At 42.3% G+C, this 14790-nt stretch overlaps 1 protein-coding gene across 2 annotated transcripts in view; it reads left to right on the forward strand.

The window, feature by feature from the left end:
- Positions 1 to 3857: 3857 nt before the first annotated feature.
- Positions 3858 to 14790, forward strand: part of USP34 (ubiquitin specific peptidase 34) — a 135092-nt gene continuing 124159 nt past the window's right edge. The window contains exon 1 of one of the 2 annotated variants that reach the window (XM_086744019.1): positions 3858 to 4066. In XM_086744019.1, coding sequence (XP_086600145.1) covers positions 4024 to 4066 — 43 coding nt within the window. In that variant the 5' untranslated portion in view covers positions 3858 to 4023. Of the gene's footprint in view, positions 4067 to 4874; positions 5090 to 14790 lie in introns of those variants that run through there. The other variant, XM_086744018.1, reaches the window with a different exon arrangement.

Here is a 14790-nt window from a genome sequence, read left to right on the forward strand (position 1 = left end):
GTGACTACCTCAACCCCTAATCCACCTCAGGCTTGTTGATTTTTGCTTTTGTTCTTTTTTTTTTTCTTTTTTTTTTCTTTTGGTGAATGGTTAACTCCATCTTTACCTTAAAGAAAAACAGGACTACAGTATTAGTTCAGTGTTGGAACAGAGCAGGGCATTAATTTTGGAAAGCATTATGTTCTCAAACTCTGTAATCAGTCCTAACTTTGGATTTAGAATGTTTTGCTCAGGTCTTCCATTTATCTGAGTTACTGCTCTAGAAGAACTGTGCTGGCAGCTTACCAGAGCAAATATTTCCAGATTAGGAGCACCGCAGTCAAGGGAAGGAAAGAGGGCTGCCTGGGGATCAAACAACCTTGCAAGGATGGCACATGAGGAGAGAATAAAGGTCAAGAGAAAAAAAAAAAAAAAAAAAGCGCAATACGTAAAAGAGCAGGAGGCTGATGATCACTGTGACGAGGCCAGTTACAGCTCCTGTTGTCTTCTGCTTGGAAGCTAACATTTAATAAAAATAAAAAAAAAAAAAGGCAATTTCACCTCTATTAAAACAGATTTCTTGTGTGCAGTAAAAAGAATTTGGCTGGCAATATTCCAGTCTGCACAAACGCAGGAGTGACTCAAGGTCACCCATACTCTTCTGTTGTACTCGCTGAACTTGGCATGTGATACCACGCTTCCAAAGGCCTCCCCTTCCTTGTGCTGACTCTGGTGTTTACGTGGTGCTGCAACCAGATCAAAGCGCTGATTTGTCAGAAACGCAATCTTTCAAGATGTTTTGGCGATTAATTTTGGTTCTGTTACAAAATTTACTCTAAGGCCTGTATAAGGAATGAAGAGAGGAAAGAAAAGTGCAAATGTGAGTCAGATTATGCAGATTGTGGAACTACACTTCCTATCAAAAAATATTTTCCTATCAAAAAATGGGTTATTTTGCCAGATGCAGACAACCCACTCGTGTCATATAGCCACTGATTAATCCCATGCTAGCAGGAATACCAGTGCCATAGTTAAAGGTTTGTCTTATTTTGCTGTGACAGAGTTAAGATGCTTTCTAAGGTCCTCTTTGTACAGCTCTGGCTTCCAACTTCAGTTAGTTCAATTTTGGTAATGTTAAGAAGTAAAGGGTATTCCAGCAAATGAAGACTGATACGCGTCAGGAAAATGTGGCGTATTGGAAAGACAACTGATGAAAGCAGGGGAAAGAAAAAAAAAAAAAAAAGACCTAGAAAGATAATGGAAATAATCTCAGACACATAAGGTAAGACAGCGTAACATCAAGTGAAAAATGACACGATGTATATACACAACATAAAAGCCTCTGATACATCTTCGATGGATCTCAAGCTTTGAAAGCAGTGCCGTAGGAAAACAAAGGCGGTCAGTACCTTAATTCAGGTATGAGCAAAATGTGATAATTGGAACATTCTGGGCTACTCTTTCATTCTTCCATTATACAAGTTTTCAGGCCATCTGGAAGAGACGACAATCAAAAAAGGCCTTGTAGGGTCCGGTACATCTGTGTCATTTTAGTAACTGAATCACCACACCTCTGTCTACCAACAGAAAACATATTGTTTAGAAAATACTATGACTGTCAGGAATGAAAATATTTTTAAGTTACACATAACACAAAAGATCAGTAGAAAGCTTCAAGGAAGTTTAGTTTGTTATTTACTTACAGTCCTCCTCCTGTCTCTTGCACTGGTATATTTTGTTAGTCTCAGAAATCTTGTTTAAAAAATACTTGCATTAATGTATGATGTGAATTAAAGTGACAGAGAACAAGGAATCTGTGTCTCATGTAGACTCTCAAATAAGTGAACTTTCTTTATTGGTTTAATGTAGTAAATGGAAATTTCAGCAGGGAATATTTCAGAATAGCTATTCTTGTTGATACATCTTTAACTTGGAAAGTACTTCAAAAGCAAGTAGCGACAAGACGCCTTGGTGAAAGATCATTCTAGTATATTCCTGACTTCCACAGTAGTTGTAGCTGAAGCTAGGTGTAGTGGTGACAACTTGTCTTTTTAAACAGCAGTGGAGGTCTTTGTTTTAGACTAACAAACTGATGCCTTGAGGATTGTTAGGAGAGCACTCTGTGTGCTTGAGTGTGAGGTTACATATGCAACCACCAGTGCTGTTATTAGCCTGCATAAATATGCTTATGGAAATAAAATTTAAAAAAAAAAGACAGAACTGCATTTCCACAATGACATCAGACTTACATATATTTCTTCCATTTAAGTCAGTCACTGAGCAACTCAAAACATCTTTCCATTTCTTTTCCCTAATTTGGCAGTTTTGATTTATTTTGCTTTCTACTATACTGTCTTGCATCTGCATTGCGGCTATTAATAGATTTGTTTCCTTAATCCCATGTACATGTCAGTGAAGTGGAAGCATTGGGAGCAATACAGGAACTCGCCACGGGGTGGTACTACGGCAATAAAAACCACTACATGCTACCAGCGAAGCGCCTGCTTTGGGGAGAAAAAGCAGCCGGGATCTATCATGTGATCCATATTGGAATTACACGTACCTGGCAGAGGGAGCATGTGAGCGTGTAAGATTATTAGATGGCCAAAAAAAAAAAAAAAGGGGGATTTTCTTATACGGAAAACTGCAGTTTGCCTGAAAACTTGTCCTCTAGGGCTGCGAAATCGTGTTCAAGCCCGAGTTAACTGAAGTGCTAGTGATAATCAGCATAAATTATGTAACTTTAAGTGAAGTTTTTACTTTTTTTTTTTAAGATACCTTAATTATTTCAAGAGATGAGATTCTTCTAACGAAAACGCAGATTTCCAACCGCTCACAGATGTTGTACTTGCTATTAGACATTTATTACAGAGAACAGATCACTCTCCAAGAGAGGAGGGAAAGCAGGGTCGATAACGCAGCCGCATACGAGGCAAAAATTAATACAATTACTTGCATAAAACGCTACCGTCGTACTTCGAACGTTTATTTTCGGGTGCCCATACGTGCCTGACCCTCAGCCGGGGCTAGGCGAGAAGGAGATGGCCGACGTCTCTTCGCCCCGCCAGCGGAAAACGCCAATAACTACCAAAAAGACGAAAGATCTGAAAACCCGCCTAGAAATAAGAAGCTTCCTCTGCTTCCTTCCCGTGAGGAGCTCGGCGCCGTGCGCTAAGCGCTCCCTTCAGGCCGGAGGTCCCAAAGGGCCGCCGCTGCTCCCCGCCGGCTCTCAAACCGCTCTGGCCGGTTCTGCTTCGGGACTCGTCCTCCGGCAGCCCGGGAAAGAGAGCGGCGGGCAGCCGGCTTCCCGGGAGCGGGGCAGGCGAGATCCTCCGCCGCTTTAAGCGGGAGAAGCCGCTCCCCCGTCCCTGTCACGGCAGCCCGGGCGTTAGTGCAGGAGACCCACCCCCACCCCCCCGCGGGAGGCGGGAAGAGGGCAGGGAAACGCGCTTCCCGCCCTACCCCGGCCGCGCGCCGAGCCGCAACCGCCGCCGCCGCCATTTTACCCTGCCTGCCCCGGCTGCCGGCCGGCCCGCCCCCTTCCTCCTCCTCCCCGCTCGCCAGCCCGCCGCTCGGCCCAGGGTGGGAAGGCGGAGCGAAAGGAAAGGGAGGAGGGACTCGGCCACCTTCGCCTCCTGCCTGGTCGGAAACTGCCGAGCTGAGCCCGAGCGCCCTGTCCCCCCTCGCTCCCGTCCCCTCCTCCTCCTCCTCCTCCTTCCCCCTCAGCAAAATGGCGGCGCGTGGAGTCACTGGGAGCCAGTGAGTGACTCGGCTTCTCCTCCCCGCCGCTACCGCCGCCGCCACAGGCTCATTTGCATTGATCGGCCGCCCCATCCCCCCCTCCCCCGGATCCCAGACCGGCCCCTGCCTCTCTCCCCCCCCTCCCCTCCTTCTCTTCCCATCCCATCCCTTCCCGCCCCCTCCTTCCCCTCCCCCCCGACTGACCCCCGCCCCGGCCCCCATCAATCATCAATCAGCAGCACCGAGCGGATCAATCAATGGTCGGGAGGAGGCGGCGGCGGCGGCTGCTGCTGTTAATGAACAATGTGTGAGAGCTGCGCCGAGCTGCTGGAGGTGTTAAATGAGAGTAAGTGCGGCCGCCCTCCCCCGCTACCCTCCCCCCCGACACTCCTCGCCCCGGGCCGGGACCCCACGTACCCTGCTCTACACGGGCTGGGTTATAACCCCGCTTCATCTCCTTCCTCATCCCCCCCCCCTTCGCCTTTCCTCGCCTGCCTCGGGCCTCCTGGGCGCGGGGTTACCTCTCTCTCTGCGGGGTGGCCATAGAGGGAGAGCCTGCTCTGCGGCTTCCTCCCCCCCCCCCTTCTCTCCTCGCCGTACCGGGGCCGGGCGACTTGCGGCCTGGGGAGGTTGCGCCGAGGGGCTGTCCCTGCCAGGCCTTCCGCAGAGTTCCCCCCCTTCCACCGCCTCTCCCCTTTTCCCGCCTGCCCCACGGGTGTCTGCGTGTGGGGCCGGGCGGGGACGCGACCCCGCCGTCGGCGTGAGGAGCCCGTTCCTCGCCCTGCATCCCCCGGGAAGCTGCAGCCGGGCCTAGCTGGCTCCTCGCTCGGCTGAGGAGGTGCCTGCGAGCTGCTCCGGTGGCTGCTGAGCAGCTGGAGGCCGGGCCTGGGCTGGGTCCCTTTTAAGCAGCAGACAAGGCGGCTCTGAGTGATCCTGCCTCCCCCCTCCCCCTTGCTTGTCCGCGGTGTGGTGTGGCCGTGGAGGGAGCGGGGGGGGGGGAAGGGAGGCGGCGGAGGTGCTTTTCGGGTACCTATTTTCCCGAAGCGGCTGCTTGGCTGTGAGGGAACCGGCGCCTAAAGGAGCGAGGAGCTTTGCGAGGCCCGGGCTGGCGTAGGGGGGTAAGGAGCTCCCGAATGTTTTGCCTGGGGGGTGGTCTCAGGCTTCCTTCCGAAGTTTCCTCTTTACAGGTGTTATCTAAACAGCCGGGGAGGGTCGGAGGGTTTATACAGCAGTCCCCCAGCACCGCTGAAATCCGGTTGCATTTTGGGCATGAAATCTCCCTTACCCCTATGCAGCAGGCCTCGTGTATCCCTTGGAACCTGCTCTCAGTTCTCCGTGGCAGGCAAGGTACCTTCCCGGCTTCTTGGAGGTTGGTCTCTGTGCACTGCTTCATGAACAAAGACTAAAAACCATGTTTTGTGGAGATGCTGAGGAATTTAACGAACTTATCATTATCAGTTGGAGTTTGTGATTAGCGGGAAGTTGAGCTATCACAAACATTTTTCCTGGTTGCACACTGCAGTCTCTTAGAGGCAAATCGTGTTCCAATGGAGTGAAGCACAGAATGCTTCCTAGAGCAGGATTTAGGTAGAGGTGTGTTTTTTTTTTTTTTTTTTTTTTTTCTTCTCCTTGACTCTTGTGAGGCCCAACTGTATGTGGTGTTTCTTCTTTCCTAAGATATATGAGTAGATACTGTGGCAGTTGAATGTTGGTCTGTTTCTTCCTAGGGAAATATGATAGCCAGTGTTTTATTTGAAAAGTAAAAATGTATGTGTAAAACTAACTTTCGGGAGAGCCCAGAGGCTGGATTAAATCACATTAAAAAGTTAACGTCAGAAAACTGTTGTGTTGTTAAAATTGTTTGGCAAGTTTGACTAAGCTGGTGATTCCTGTATCTTGTTTTGAACAATCGTTGTGATGTTTACTTAATTTAGCATGTGTATCTTACCTTTCTCAACTGGAGAGGTGGGGAATACACTGGTGGTATAAACTGAATGCTCATTCAAACAGTAGGTTCAAAATAAGACCAAACTATCAATGATGACAGCTTTTTGTTGGAAGGTATAACTTTGCTGGGTTTTGATGGATTGATAAATAATCATTGTTTGAACTTGGTCAAGACTGCTGTGATGAAGCAGAAAAAAAGTTGTAATGTTAAACTTGATATTTCAAGAGGTCTCTGAAATTCCAGTATGAATTTATTTTTAGAACCATTTTAAGGTAACGGGCATTTAGGCAGCTAGATATTTCCTTAAAGCAATATCTTAAATCACTCTCACAATTTTTTTTTTTAAATATGTACAACTAGAGTATGGCTAATTTAATGGTTCTGTATAATTTAAGATATAAACTTGCTATTTATGAAAAGAAAACTTGACTTTTTAAGTCCAATTTATTAGGGAAATTATGCACCACTATTGCTATATAGTTAACATCCCCCAAAAATATTGCTCAGATAACATTAGGTGTGGCCTTCCATTCAGAGAAGGAGCACACTTGAAATAAACATAACTGATTTGTGTGTGTGTGTTTGGGTAGGAGGGCATATATGATGGTGCGCTGCATGCGCTACCTACCTTCTCACTGTATGAGACCGAGTTGTGAGGGAGATACGCTTTTGTAACTTCAAGTTGTGTTCTTTGCGTTTCTGAAGTAATCGTTAAAGCTAATGTGCAAAAATAGTGTCAAGCCTTGGTTTTTAAAACAGTGCAGCAAAAATGAAAAGTGATAGTAAAGAATGAGGTCATGCCCAAAATGTGTGAGCCAGAGACTGCCAGCAGTTTCCTTTTCTGCCCGCTGAGCATTTGGGATCGCCTCTTCACTGAAACTACTGAAACAGTCTTTTGAAAGAGGTCCAGGAAGCATAATCTAGTTTGTTTTAGGAATTTCTTGCTAAACTAAACATTTTTACACAGAGCACATTCTGCCCTTTGTCTTCATTTACCCAAATGTTTACAAAACAATTATTTGATATCAGTTGTGTGACAGGTCACTTAGAAAGTGAATTGACTAACAACTCTTAATATATTGTTTTGAAAAGAACAGGTGGGAAGCTCTGTTTTTCTTCAGAAGAAGTTACCAGTTTATGGATGACGGAAGGATGGAACTTGACAATTCTGCGAACAGCCAGGCATATTTTTATTATAAGCATGTTAGCCCCACTATAAACTGCTACAGTGTTAATCCACACTCCGTAACAATGTGCAGAGCTGGAGCTGTTGTCTAGCAGTGACCTCTGTGTAGGCCCAGGGTTATGTCTTGCTAGAGCTCCTTACAAGACCCCAGGTCCTTAGGCCTGATTTTGTAACAGGTGGTCAATGGGCCTGCTTCTGCGGAACTCATAAGGGCTGTCTGAGATCTTGTGGAACTGGAAACCTGTAGTTTGAAAAACTTTTTTTTTTTTTTTTTTGACCAAAGGTCTATGTATATATATTTAACACAAAGCTTCATTGCTATGCTTAAGTATGAGGAGCAGGCAATGTTTTATGAACGGGCAATGTGGCAATGTTGGGTTGTTTTTTGTTTTTTTTTTTTTCCCTTTTGCAGCATCTTTATTTTGTGTTTGATCTAAGTATGAAACCCAGTAAATTCCCTGATCTTGAAGTTATTTCCTGAGAAGTAGTGTAGTTTCAAGTTGAGATTTGATCCAGGAACTTAGTAAAACACAAATTCCTCTATGAAATGCCCAGGCAGTTGTTACATTGCAAGACGCTCCGTTGTTCACTCAGAGTAAGCAGTCCAGTTTCTCACTGAGTGCTTTCTAGGTATGTTAGCATCACTTATGTTTTCCCAGGCAGGGGTTTAATAGGAATAAAGTCTATAAAAAGTCTGGTCTGATTTCTGAATTAATCTTCCAAAACATAAACATTTTTAATAGCCTTGAATGGAGGGAGGGGGAGGAAGACACAATTGTTTACTTTTTAAGATAAGGGCACTTATTTACAAAAGACTTAAGAACAGATTCTCATGGCATTAATTATAGGGGCCACACACTTTTTCCAGGAAAAATGCATGGAGGACATGATATGCTTTTATGTTAATTTATGGCGTTCTGTATCCCAAAATGAACCCTGATATCAATACGCTGTACATTCCTTGGTTTCTTTGGATGCCAGTTCTTGTCAGTCTAGGCGGGATTATATTGAGTTTCATTTGTTCTTTGGTAATATTTACATTACTGTGATGTCCAGAGGCCCTGATCAGGATAGTTCTGTTTTGCTAGGCACTGTGCAGATACCCAGATACTCTTAACCATAAAGTAAGCCAGAAAATACAGGAGTGTAGCATTAAACACAGATTTTTCTGTCTTGAGTCTTTTACACCACAGTTTTGCAGGTCACTGTGTCACGCTTGAAGCCACAGTAATAGTTTGAGCTACCTATAGAGTCATGCTGTCATTGGACAGTTACGCAGGCCTCGCTTGAAAATACAGAGTACGTGATGCTCCATGATAAGTGTTTGTTGAGTGTAAGATTGTATTTGGGTGCCTGGGAGTGCTTCTTCGTAGCTTAAAGTTGAAGTCTAGTTCTCAGGCTGGTCCTGAGTCAGTCGTGCTTGTAGTCCTGGCTGTGGCATGTTCCAAGGAGCCTGACTGGGCTTGGTTGCCCAAGAGGCTTCCCTTTGGGACTGCAGCTGGTGTTGATGTATGTTGACTTAATACTCCGTACGTGGTTTTGGTTTAGGTTTGGTTTGTTCTTGTTGTTTGGTTTGGTTTTTATAAAAGTAAGGAAAAAAAAAAATGACAGCATGGAAAAATAGGGTTTATTATACAGCGGCGGTCCTGGGTTTAGGTAACCTTGGTAGGCCTAGGTTAGTCCCAGTTCTTGGTTTCTGGGAACTAAGTTTGTTTTCTTCCCAGTATTCTACTTTACTTTCCTCAATGATTGCCTCTTTAGTCCATTTTTTTTTTTTTTTTTTTTCTTCGTAGCAACTCTGGAACCTTATAAAACTAGTTCACATTGATGAATTGAGACTTCTAGGTATTATTTTATTACACAAGCTTGCAGGCCGTTTTTCTTGTTTTCTCTTAAACCTTTAGTAAAACATTAAAAACAAAACAAAAAACCCCACAAAGTTTACTCAAGCATCCATCAAGAGATGGATGTAGATTAATATTGCGGTTTACTGTCTGTTATCACTGTCAGCTGGCCTGCAGAACTGCTCCCCATATGATCAGATCCATAAAACACTTGAGATACTGGAATGCTTTACTATTTATATGGCTTCAGGATAGCCCTGAATTTGGATGCTGAAGATGCTTGACTTGACTTCTTGTCACGTAGTTCTGGCATTCAGGAAGTACCAAGAGTAGACTTAGAGGTTGAGTGAGGCTATGTTTACTTTGAGTTTGGTAAGAAATCGACGTATTCCAAAACAGTGCAGCATTCAGTTTACTTTTTGGGATCTGGAGAGGATGAATATTTTATGCTGTGAATATTCATATATTTGAGATATTGAGTATACATCCTCATAAGATTATTACAAATATTGCATAATTAACATCACTTGGTCTACAAGAACTGCTGTCACTTGTTCAGTGCTTGCCTGTAAGTTTGAGTATTGATTATTTGCCTGCCTCATGTGTTTTGTGCAGATCTAGTGTTTTGTTTGACTGTTCCTTTTGTGCAAAACTGTAAAAGTTTTCTCTGTTGCCTGGCTCTTTTTTTTTTTTTTTTCCCTCTTTTAAAAGATTCATGTTTTTTTTTCCACTTAGATGATATTTCCATGTTCAGAACCTCTGCAGAGATTCTGTGGAGGAGTTATTGGGGTAACTGCCCAACTTTATTAAACTAACCTACATCTTTAATGTCTCATGTTGAGGAAATGAAGTTAATTTGTTTACAAAATTGAAATTCAGTGATTGTTTAATATTTACTTTTGTCTTTGACCCTTCTTAAGGGGATGAGCAGCCAGACTTAAAGAAAAATGAAAATAACTTTTCCTTTCTTGCCAAATTGCAGTTATGGACTGTGGTGAAGTGCTACTCCAAATGAAGTGGCCTCAGAGGGAAAAAAAATGAGAGGCAGAACTTGCATCCTTTGTAATTGTGAACTTTGGAAAGCAAAAGGGATGGTGATGCTAAGATGAAGTAGTTTAAAAATGTTGTTTGTAACTGTAAAGCAGTTGAAGGAAGAACTCTGTGACTTTAATAGCTAAAAGGCCTCTATTTTTAGAAAGATATTTCAGCTTTGTTCTGTACGATGATTGTGGTTCATGTTATTTGATGTGATCAAAAATGATTTTGTCCTGAAACTTTTCCTGTTCAGGCTGCTGAAGACTGGTTCTGTCTCATAGCTCAAGCCGCTTGAGCACTGATGCTGAAGATTAGTTACGTAAATCCCATTCTGCTGAATTTTGTTGTGAGTTACAGACCGATGATGTGTACTTACTGAGCTCTTTCTCTTTGTATATAAGGAAATCTTATGTTGGATAAGTACTTGTTACAATATCCTTAAAGCTTAAGGAGGCCATGGAAGCTAACATCCTTACATTTCCTACCACATGCAATATTAGGGAAATTGATTCATTCGTTTATAGTAGAGATTCTCAAATTTTACGCTGCAGATGTTCTCAACTTTCCTAGTAAGGGGCCTACACAGACTCTACAGTTATAGTCCTGCTTAGTTACGTGAATAACTTCAAGGATATTCAAGAAAGAAAGAAAAACATCCCTTGCTGTATTTGATTTTTTTTTTCTTTTTAAGATATTTGACTGCTCTAGAACTTGAAGGCATTAACTTCCTGTTAATTTTTTTTCATACGTTTTGGTGCTGTATGACTTCTCCTCTGTAAGGCTGGTTTTCAAGTTACGGAAGTCCAAGCAATTCCTGAGATGTGTCCAAGATCATGTGTTTTAGCTTGTCCTGGATGTTGTCAGTGTCAGTTCTTGGGGGAACGCTAGCTGTCTAACTGTCCTTAGATGCTCAGGTGTTGGGGAGTGTAGTGGGACACGGTCAGTAAGAGGATGCTGGGGCTGGAAATCTTGAGTTGCGGCTGAAGGGGCAGTACCTTGGAGAGCAGACGCTGGCCCTGTTCCCCTCTGCCTGCCTTGTAGGTCATGCCTTGGCTTTTGGAGGACCAGCAGTTTTGTCTTGCATGGAAGGACGTGCATGGCTTCAGGGCGTGTATGAGCCTCACACTTCTTTTGATTTGTAGAATTCCTTTTTGCTTATTTTTCTTCCGTGTTAAACTGTAAAATACATTTGTTCACCATTAACACCAACTTTTCACTTAGTGGCTTTTAATTCCTTGCTGCTTTGATTTCTCTGTGTCACTGCAGTTTGCTTCTGTCTTCCTGTATTCAAGTAACATTGAGTCAGAAAAGCAGATTTGGCTTCCTGGAATCATGTTCTGTGGATGAGTGATGAGTAGTTTGCAATTTGGTGTTTAAAGATCAGAAGGGGAAAGCAGTGTTTACTACTTGGTTCCTATTATTTCTTGTTTTTTCTTCTTTTGAGTATTTGATTTCATCTAAATACTTGATCATGTGTGTACTCTGTCCTGTACCTCATCTTTGTTGCAACTCTTCTGTTAGCATTCAAAGTTTTTATTTTTCTGTACTTGTGATTTTTTTTTTCCATTTCTCGGTTTCTGTTCTGCTTACTTGTATGCTCTCTCTGCTCTCCCCTCTATCCTCCACCCTGCTTAATTCTTCAGTGTTACTTTCTGTATAGTTCTGTGTCTTCATACTACTCTGTTTCCTTTAACAGACTTCCATAATTGATTTTTTCTTTTCCCCTCTCAGTATTCTCTTGATGTCTGATTCAGAAAAGATGAGAAACAGCACAGTCAGAAGTTGCCTGTGGATGATGGCAGTGCTACATGGGTATCTTGGTGCTTCCAACAAATCCAGTTAAGTCTCCGACTGTATGGAAGAGTTTTAGTGAGGGAGGGAAAGATTCTCTGTGTAGAGTGGCTTTTATGGTGTACTTAGTTTTTTAATTTCTTTTTTATTAGCTTATCTATTGGTTTTAAGCTCAAGTAGCTAATAAGTAAGGATTTTTGCAGGCTAAGCTGTGCGTTTATAGTTGTCAGGATGCTGGGACAACCTGAAAAATGATCTTAGCATCTTCAGGAGCAAGGGGTTGTGATGGCTACTGAATCCTGCTTACATTAATAGCATGCTGCAGTTAAACATAGCTGCGGCCATTTAATTTCTGTTGTTTAAGTGTATGTTGTGGTAATTTCTTTTTTTTTTTTTTTAATTTCGTGTAGCAAATGGGCAGTTTCTAGAATCTAATCTGTGAAGAGGTGAGAAGCCATTCTTTTCACTTCCTTCCTTCCTTTGCATGGGAATGGATTTGCAATCTGAATGCTAAATATGGGCATATAAAACCGTGAGGATCTCTGTGATTTTCTTAACGCTTGGTTAAAATACCCAGCTTATGTGTAGTTTTGCAGAGTTTTATGCTTGAGATTTTCCAGATCTGTTTTGTATGGTGAAAGGTGAACCTCTTGAGGAAATTTGGTGCAAATACCTTTCAGGTATTTTCAGATAACATTAGAAGAGGAAAGAATTGCCTTATTTATCTATATGTACTTGTATGTGTAGAACTCCTCTGAGAGACTTGGTGCTGGCACAACTCGTTGAAGAAGTTGCAACTTGTCAGAAAAAGTCCTTGTGGGAAAAGCACCTTTGAGTGTTGACCATTTGTAAATAAGACTTCAAAACCACATGATAACTGAGGCATGATTTCTAGATCAGCATCTATGCAGATCATCTATTCCTGGCTAGGAAGCAAGTGGCAAAGCTTTTTTTTTTTTTTTTGCCTTTTCACACTAGATTGAAGAAGCCCACAATTTTTTTCACCATTTTATTGGCTTCCCCTTGAGAGTTTTTAATCTGTGTAATTGTATTCAGAAACAGGGAAAAGTTTAGGATGAAAACTAAAGCAAAACAGGGCACTGTATTTTTAAATATGTTAGCCAAAAGGCTTTTTATATATACACTGCTTTTAAGTACTGTATAGATTCCTTAGCAGCTGAGAATGTGCTGCTTCCATACTTGCTGTGCTAGTGAACAGGCAAGGCTGGTTTCTTGTAGTAGCTTTCTGACGAGTTCATGAAGAAGACTGAAGCACTGGAGCTTTCTGCAAGCCTTGAAAAAGTTGTGTGTTGGTTTTTTTTCTTATTCCAGGTATAGAAGTGTGTCACTTTTAATTTTTCTTTTTTTTTTTTTTTTTGTAAAGCTAGCACCCTCAAAACGTAAAATATTTTTCTACACTTACAAGTCCTGCTTTTTAAGCTGCAAGTAAATTTTTGTTGAGAAAGTAGTCTGCTGTTTGTGTGTGTGCTTTATGCTGTGTTGTGCAATGTTTATTGTCTTTATCTCTTTACTGCACTTCTCAGCTGAATATGTGACACGTAACTATTAAATTCTTCCTAATTTAAGTTACAATACAAACTCCTTTGTTTTCAGCACTAGTGAAATTATTTTTGAAGTGTATGTGGGAGGGTGTGAACTGAAAAACTAGTATTTTTCAGAGCCGTCTTCTGCTGATAGTCTATGCAAGTCTAGTGATCGGTTTTCGTTCTGGGCATCCACGAAAGTGACAGTACTTTCACGTGTACACTCTGCTTGTAGAAGTTATTAACAATGCTGGAAATAGGCAATGATGTGTTTGCAAGGGAGGACAACTCCAGAAAAGGTGTAGAAGGGCCAGAATATAAAAAAGTACTGGAGAATTTGGGAAATAATCTGTCTGGAGCTGTACTATGTAAGCTTAATGTCACCCTTTTCAGTCACCTGGTGTTTCAGGCAGGAGGTGTATGCTGGAATGGCATTCCAGGCTAGCAGTCATAAACTGATGAAAGAGTCTGAACAATTTTATTTGTCCTTTTGCTTGGAACTAGTATGGGATAGCACTGGGGAGTGTGAGCTCAAAGACTTGGTAAAAGTAAGGTTTTTTAATTCGGTTTAAGGATGGTCAATGCAGTGTATTCTCTGCTGCGTCAGTCAGTCTCTGACTTCTTTCGCAGGTGAGAATGTGCTATTGGTAGTTTACTTCTGGTTGAACTAGTAGGGTTTTTTTTCTCCTTTCTCAGATCTACTTTTTTTTCTTAATCTTTGAAATTAAACTTTTGCCATAAAGTGTTTCAAGTCATAAGTCTAGATGCTTTATCTGCTGGTGTTATATTTAAAGTAGATACCGTCTGGTCAAGTTGATCAGATTTGAGATGAATTTTCATCGCTCTCTTGGAAACTGATGAAGTGTTATCAACGGTCCCAGTTTGAATCTCTCCAAAGTGAGTTAGCTTTGAACATTGTGTTTAGCCATGATACTGACCCGTGTGCAGTTGCTGATACACAATTTACAAAATATTCTTGACATCTGTAAATCTGTTTTCTGATTGGGTGGGATGCCTGTTGCGAAACTTAACTGCAGTCTTGGAGACACTTGCGTAGACCATAGACATTGCCTTCGGCCATCTCTTATTTGTATCAGTCTACTAGCTTTCAGAAAAAAAATAATTATGCATTAGACAATAATTTTTTGGATATACCATGTGTTTCACTGAATTACTAAATACAGATTACCTAGCAAAACTGAGTGTAAAATTTGAGTGCATGTTTGAAAGTTGAGAGAGAATGCAACTTTACTGCTCACCTATCCTTTCTCAATGTTTTATTCTCCTTTTTTGAATGAGAGTTGCTTGCGTCTGTGTAGTGAGAATGATGCCTTGGCGTTTACATACTCAGAAAGCTGCTCTTGGGCTTTCAGTGAAGTGCATGAAGCTCCATTTAGTATAACGACCCATTGCCCATGTGTCTGTCTTACCTCCTTGTTTAAGCAGGCTCAAATATACTTTGTAAGAAAAGAAAAAAAAATCTTATTTTTCTCTCACAGATTTGGTCCCTAAAACTTGGAGCACAGCCATCAGGTGCTTTTGTTATAAATCTACTGATAATCTATTGCTTCTTACTGGCTGTGGTGGCTGAGTCGTGGGCTCTGGCCTTTTCTTTCTGGTTGCGGGGGAAAAGCTGTTGTTGTTTTCTGTAACTGATTCATAGTGTGCCAAGTAGTACAGCTGAACTAATTTGCAAGGTTCTCTCTGAAAGTAGAATGCTTC

Source organism: Chlamydotis macqueenii, chromosome 3 (genome assembly GCF_036417535.1).
Source record: "Chlamydotis macqueenii isolate bChlMac1 chromosome 3, bChlMac1.mat, whole genome shotgun sequence".
Taxonomy (NCBI): Eukaryota; Metazoa; Chordata; class Aves; order Otidiformes; family Otididae; genus Chlamydotis; species Chlamydotis macqueenii.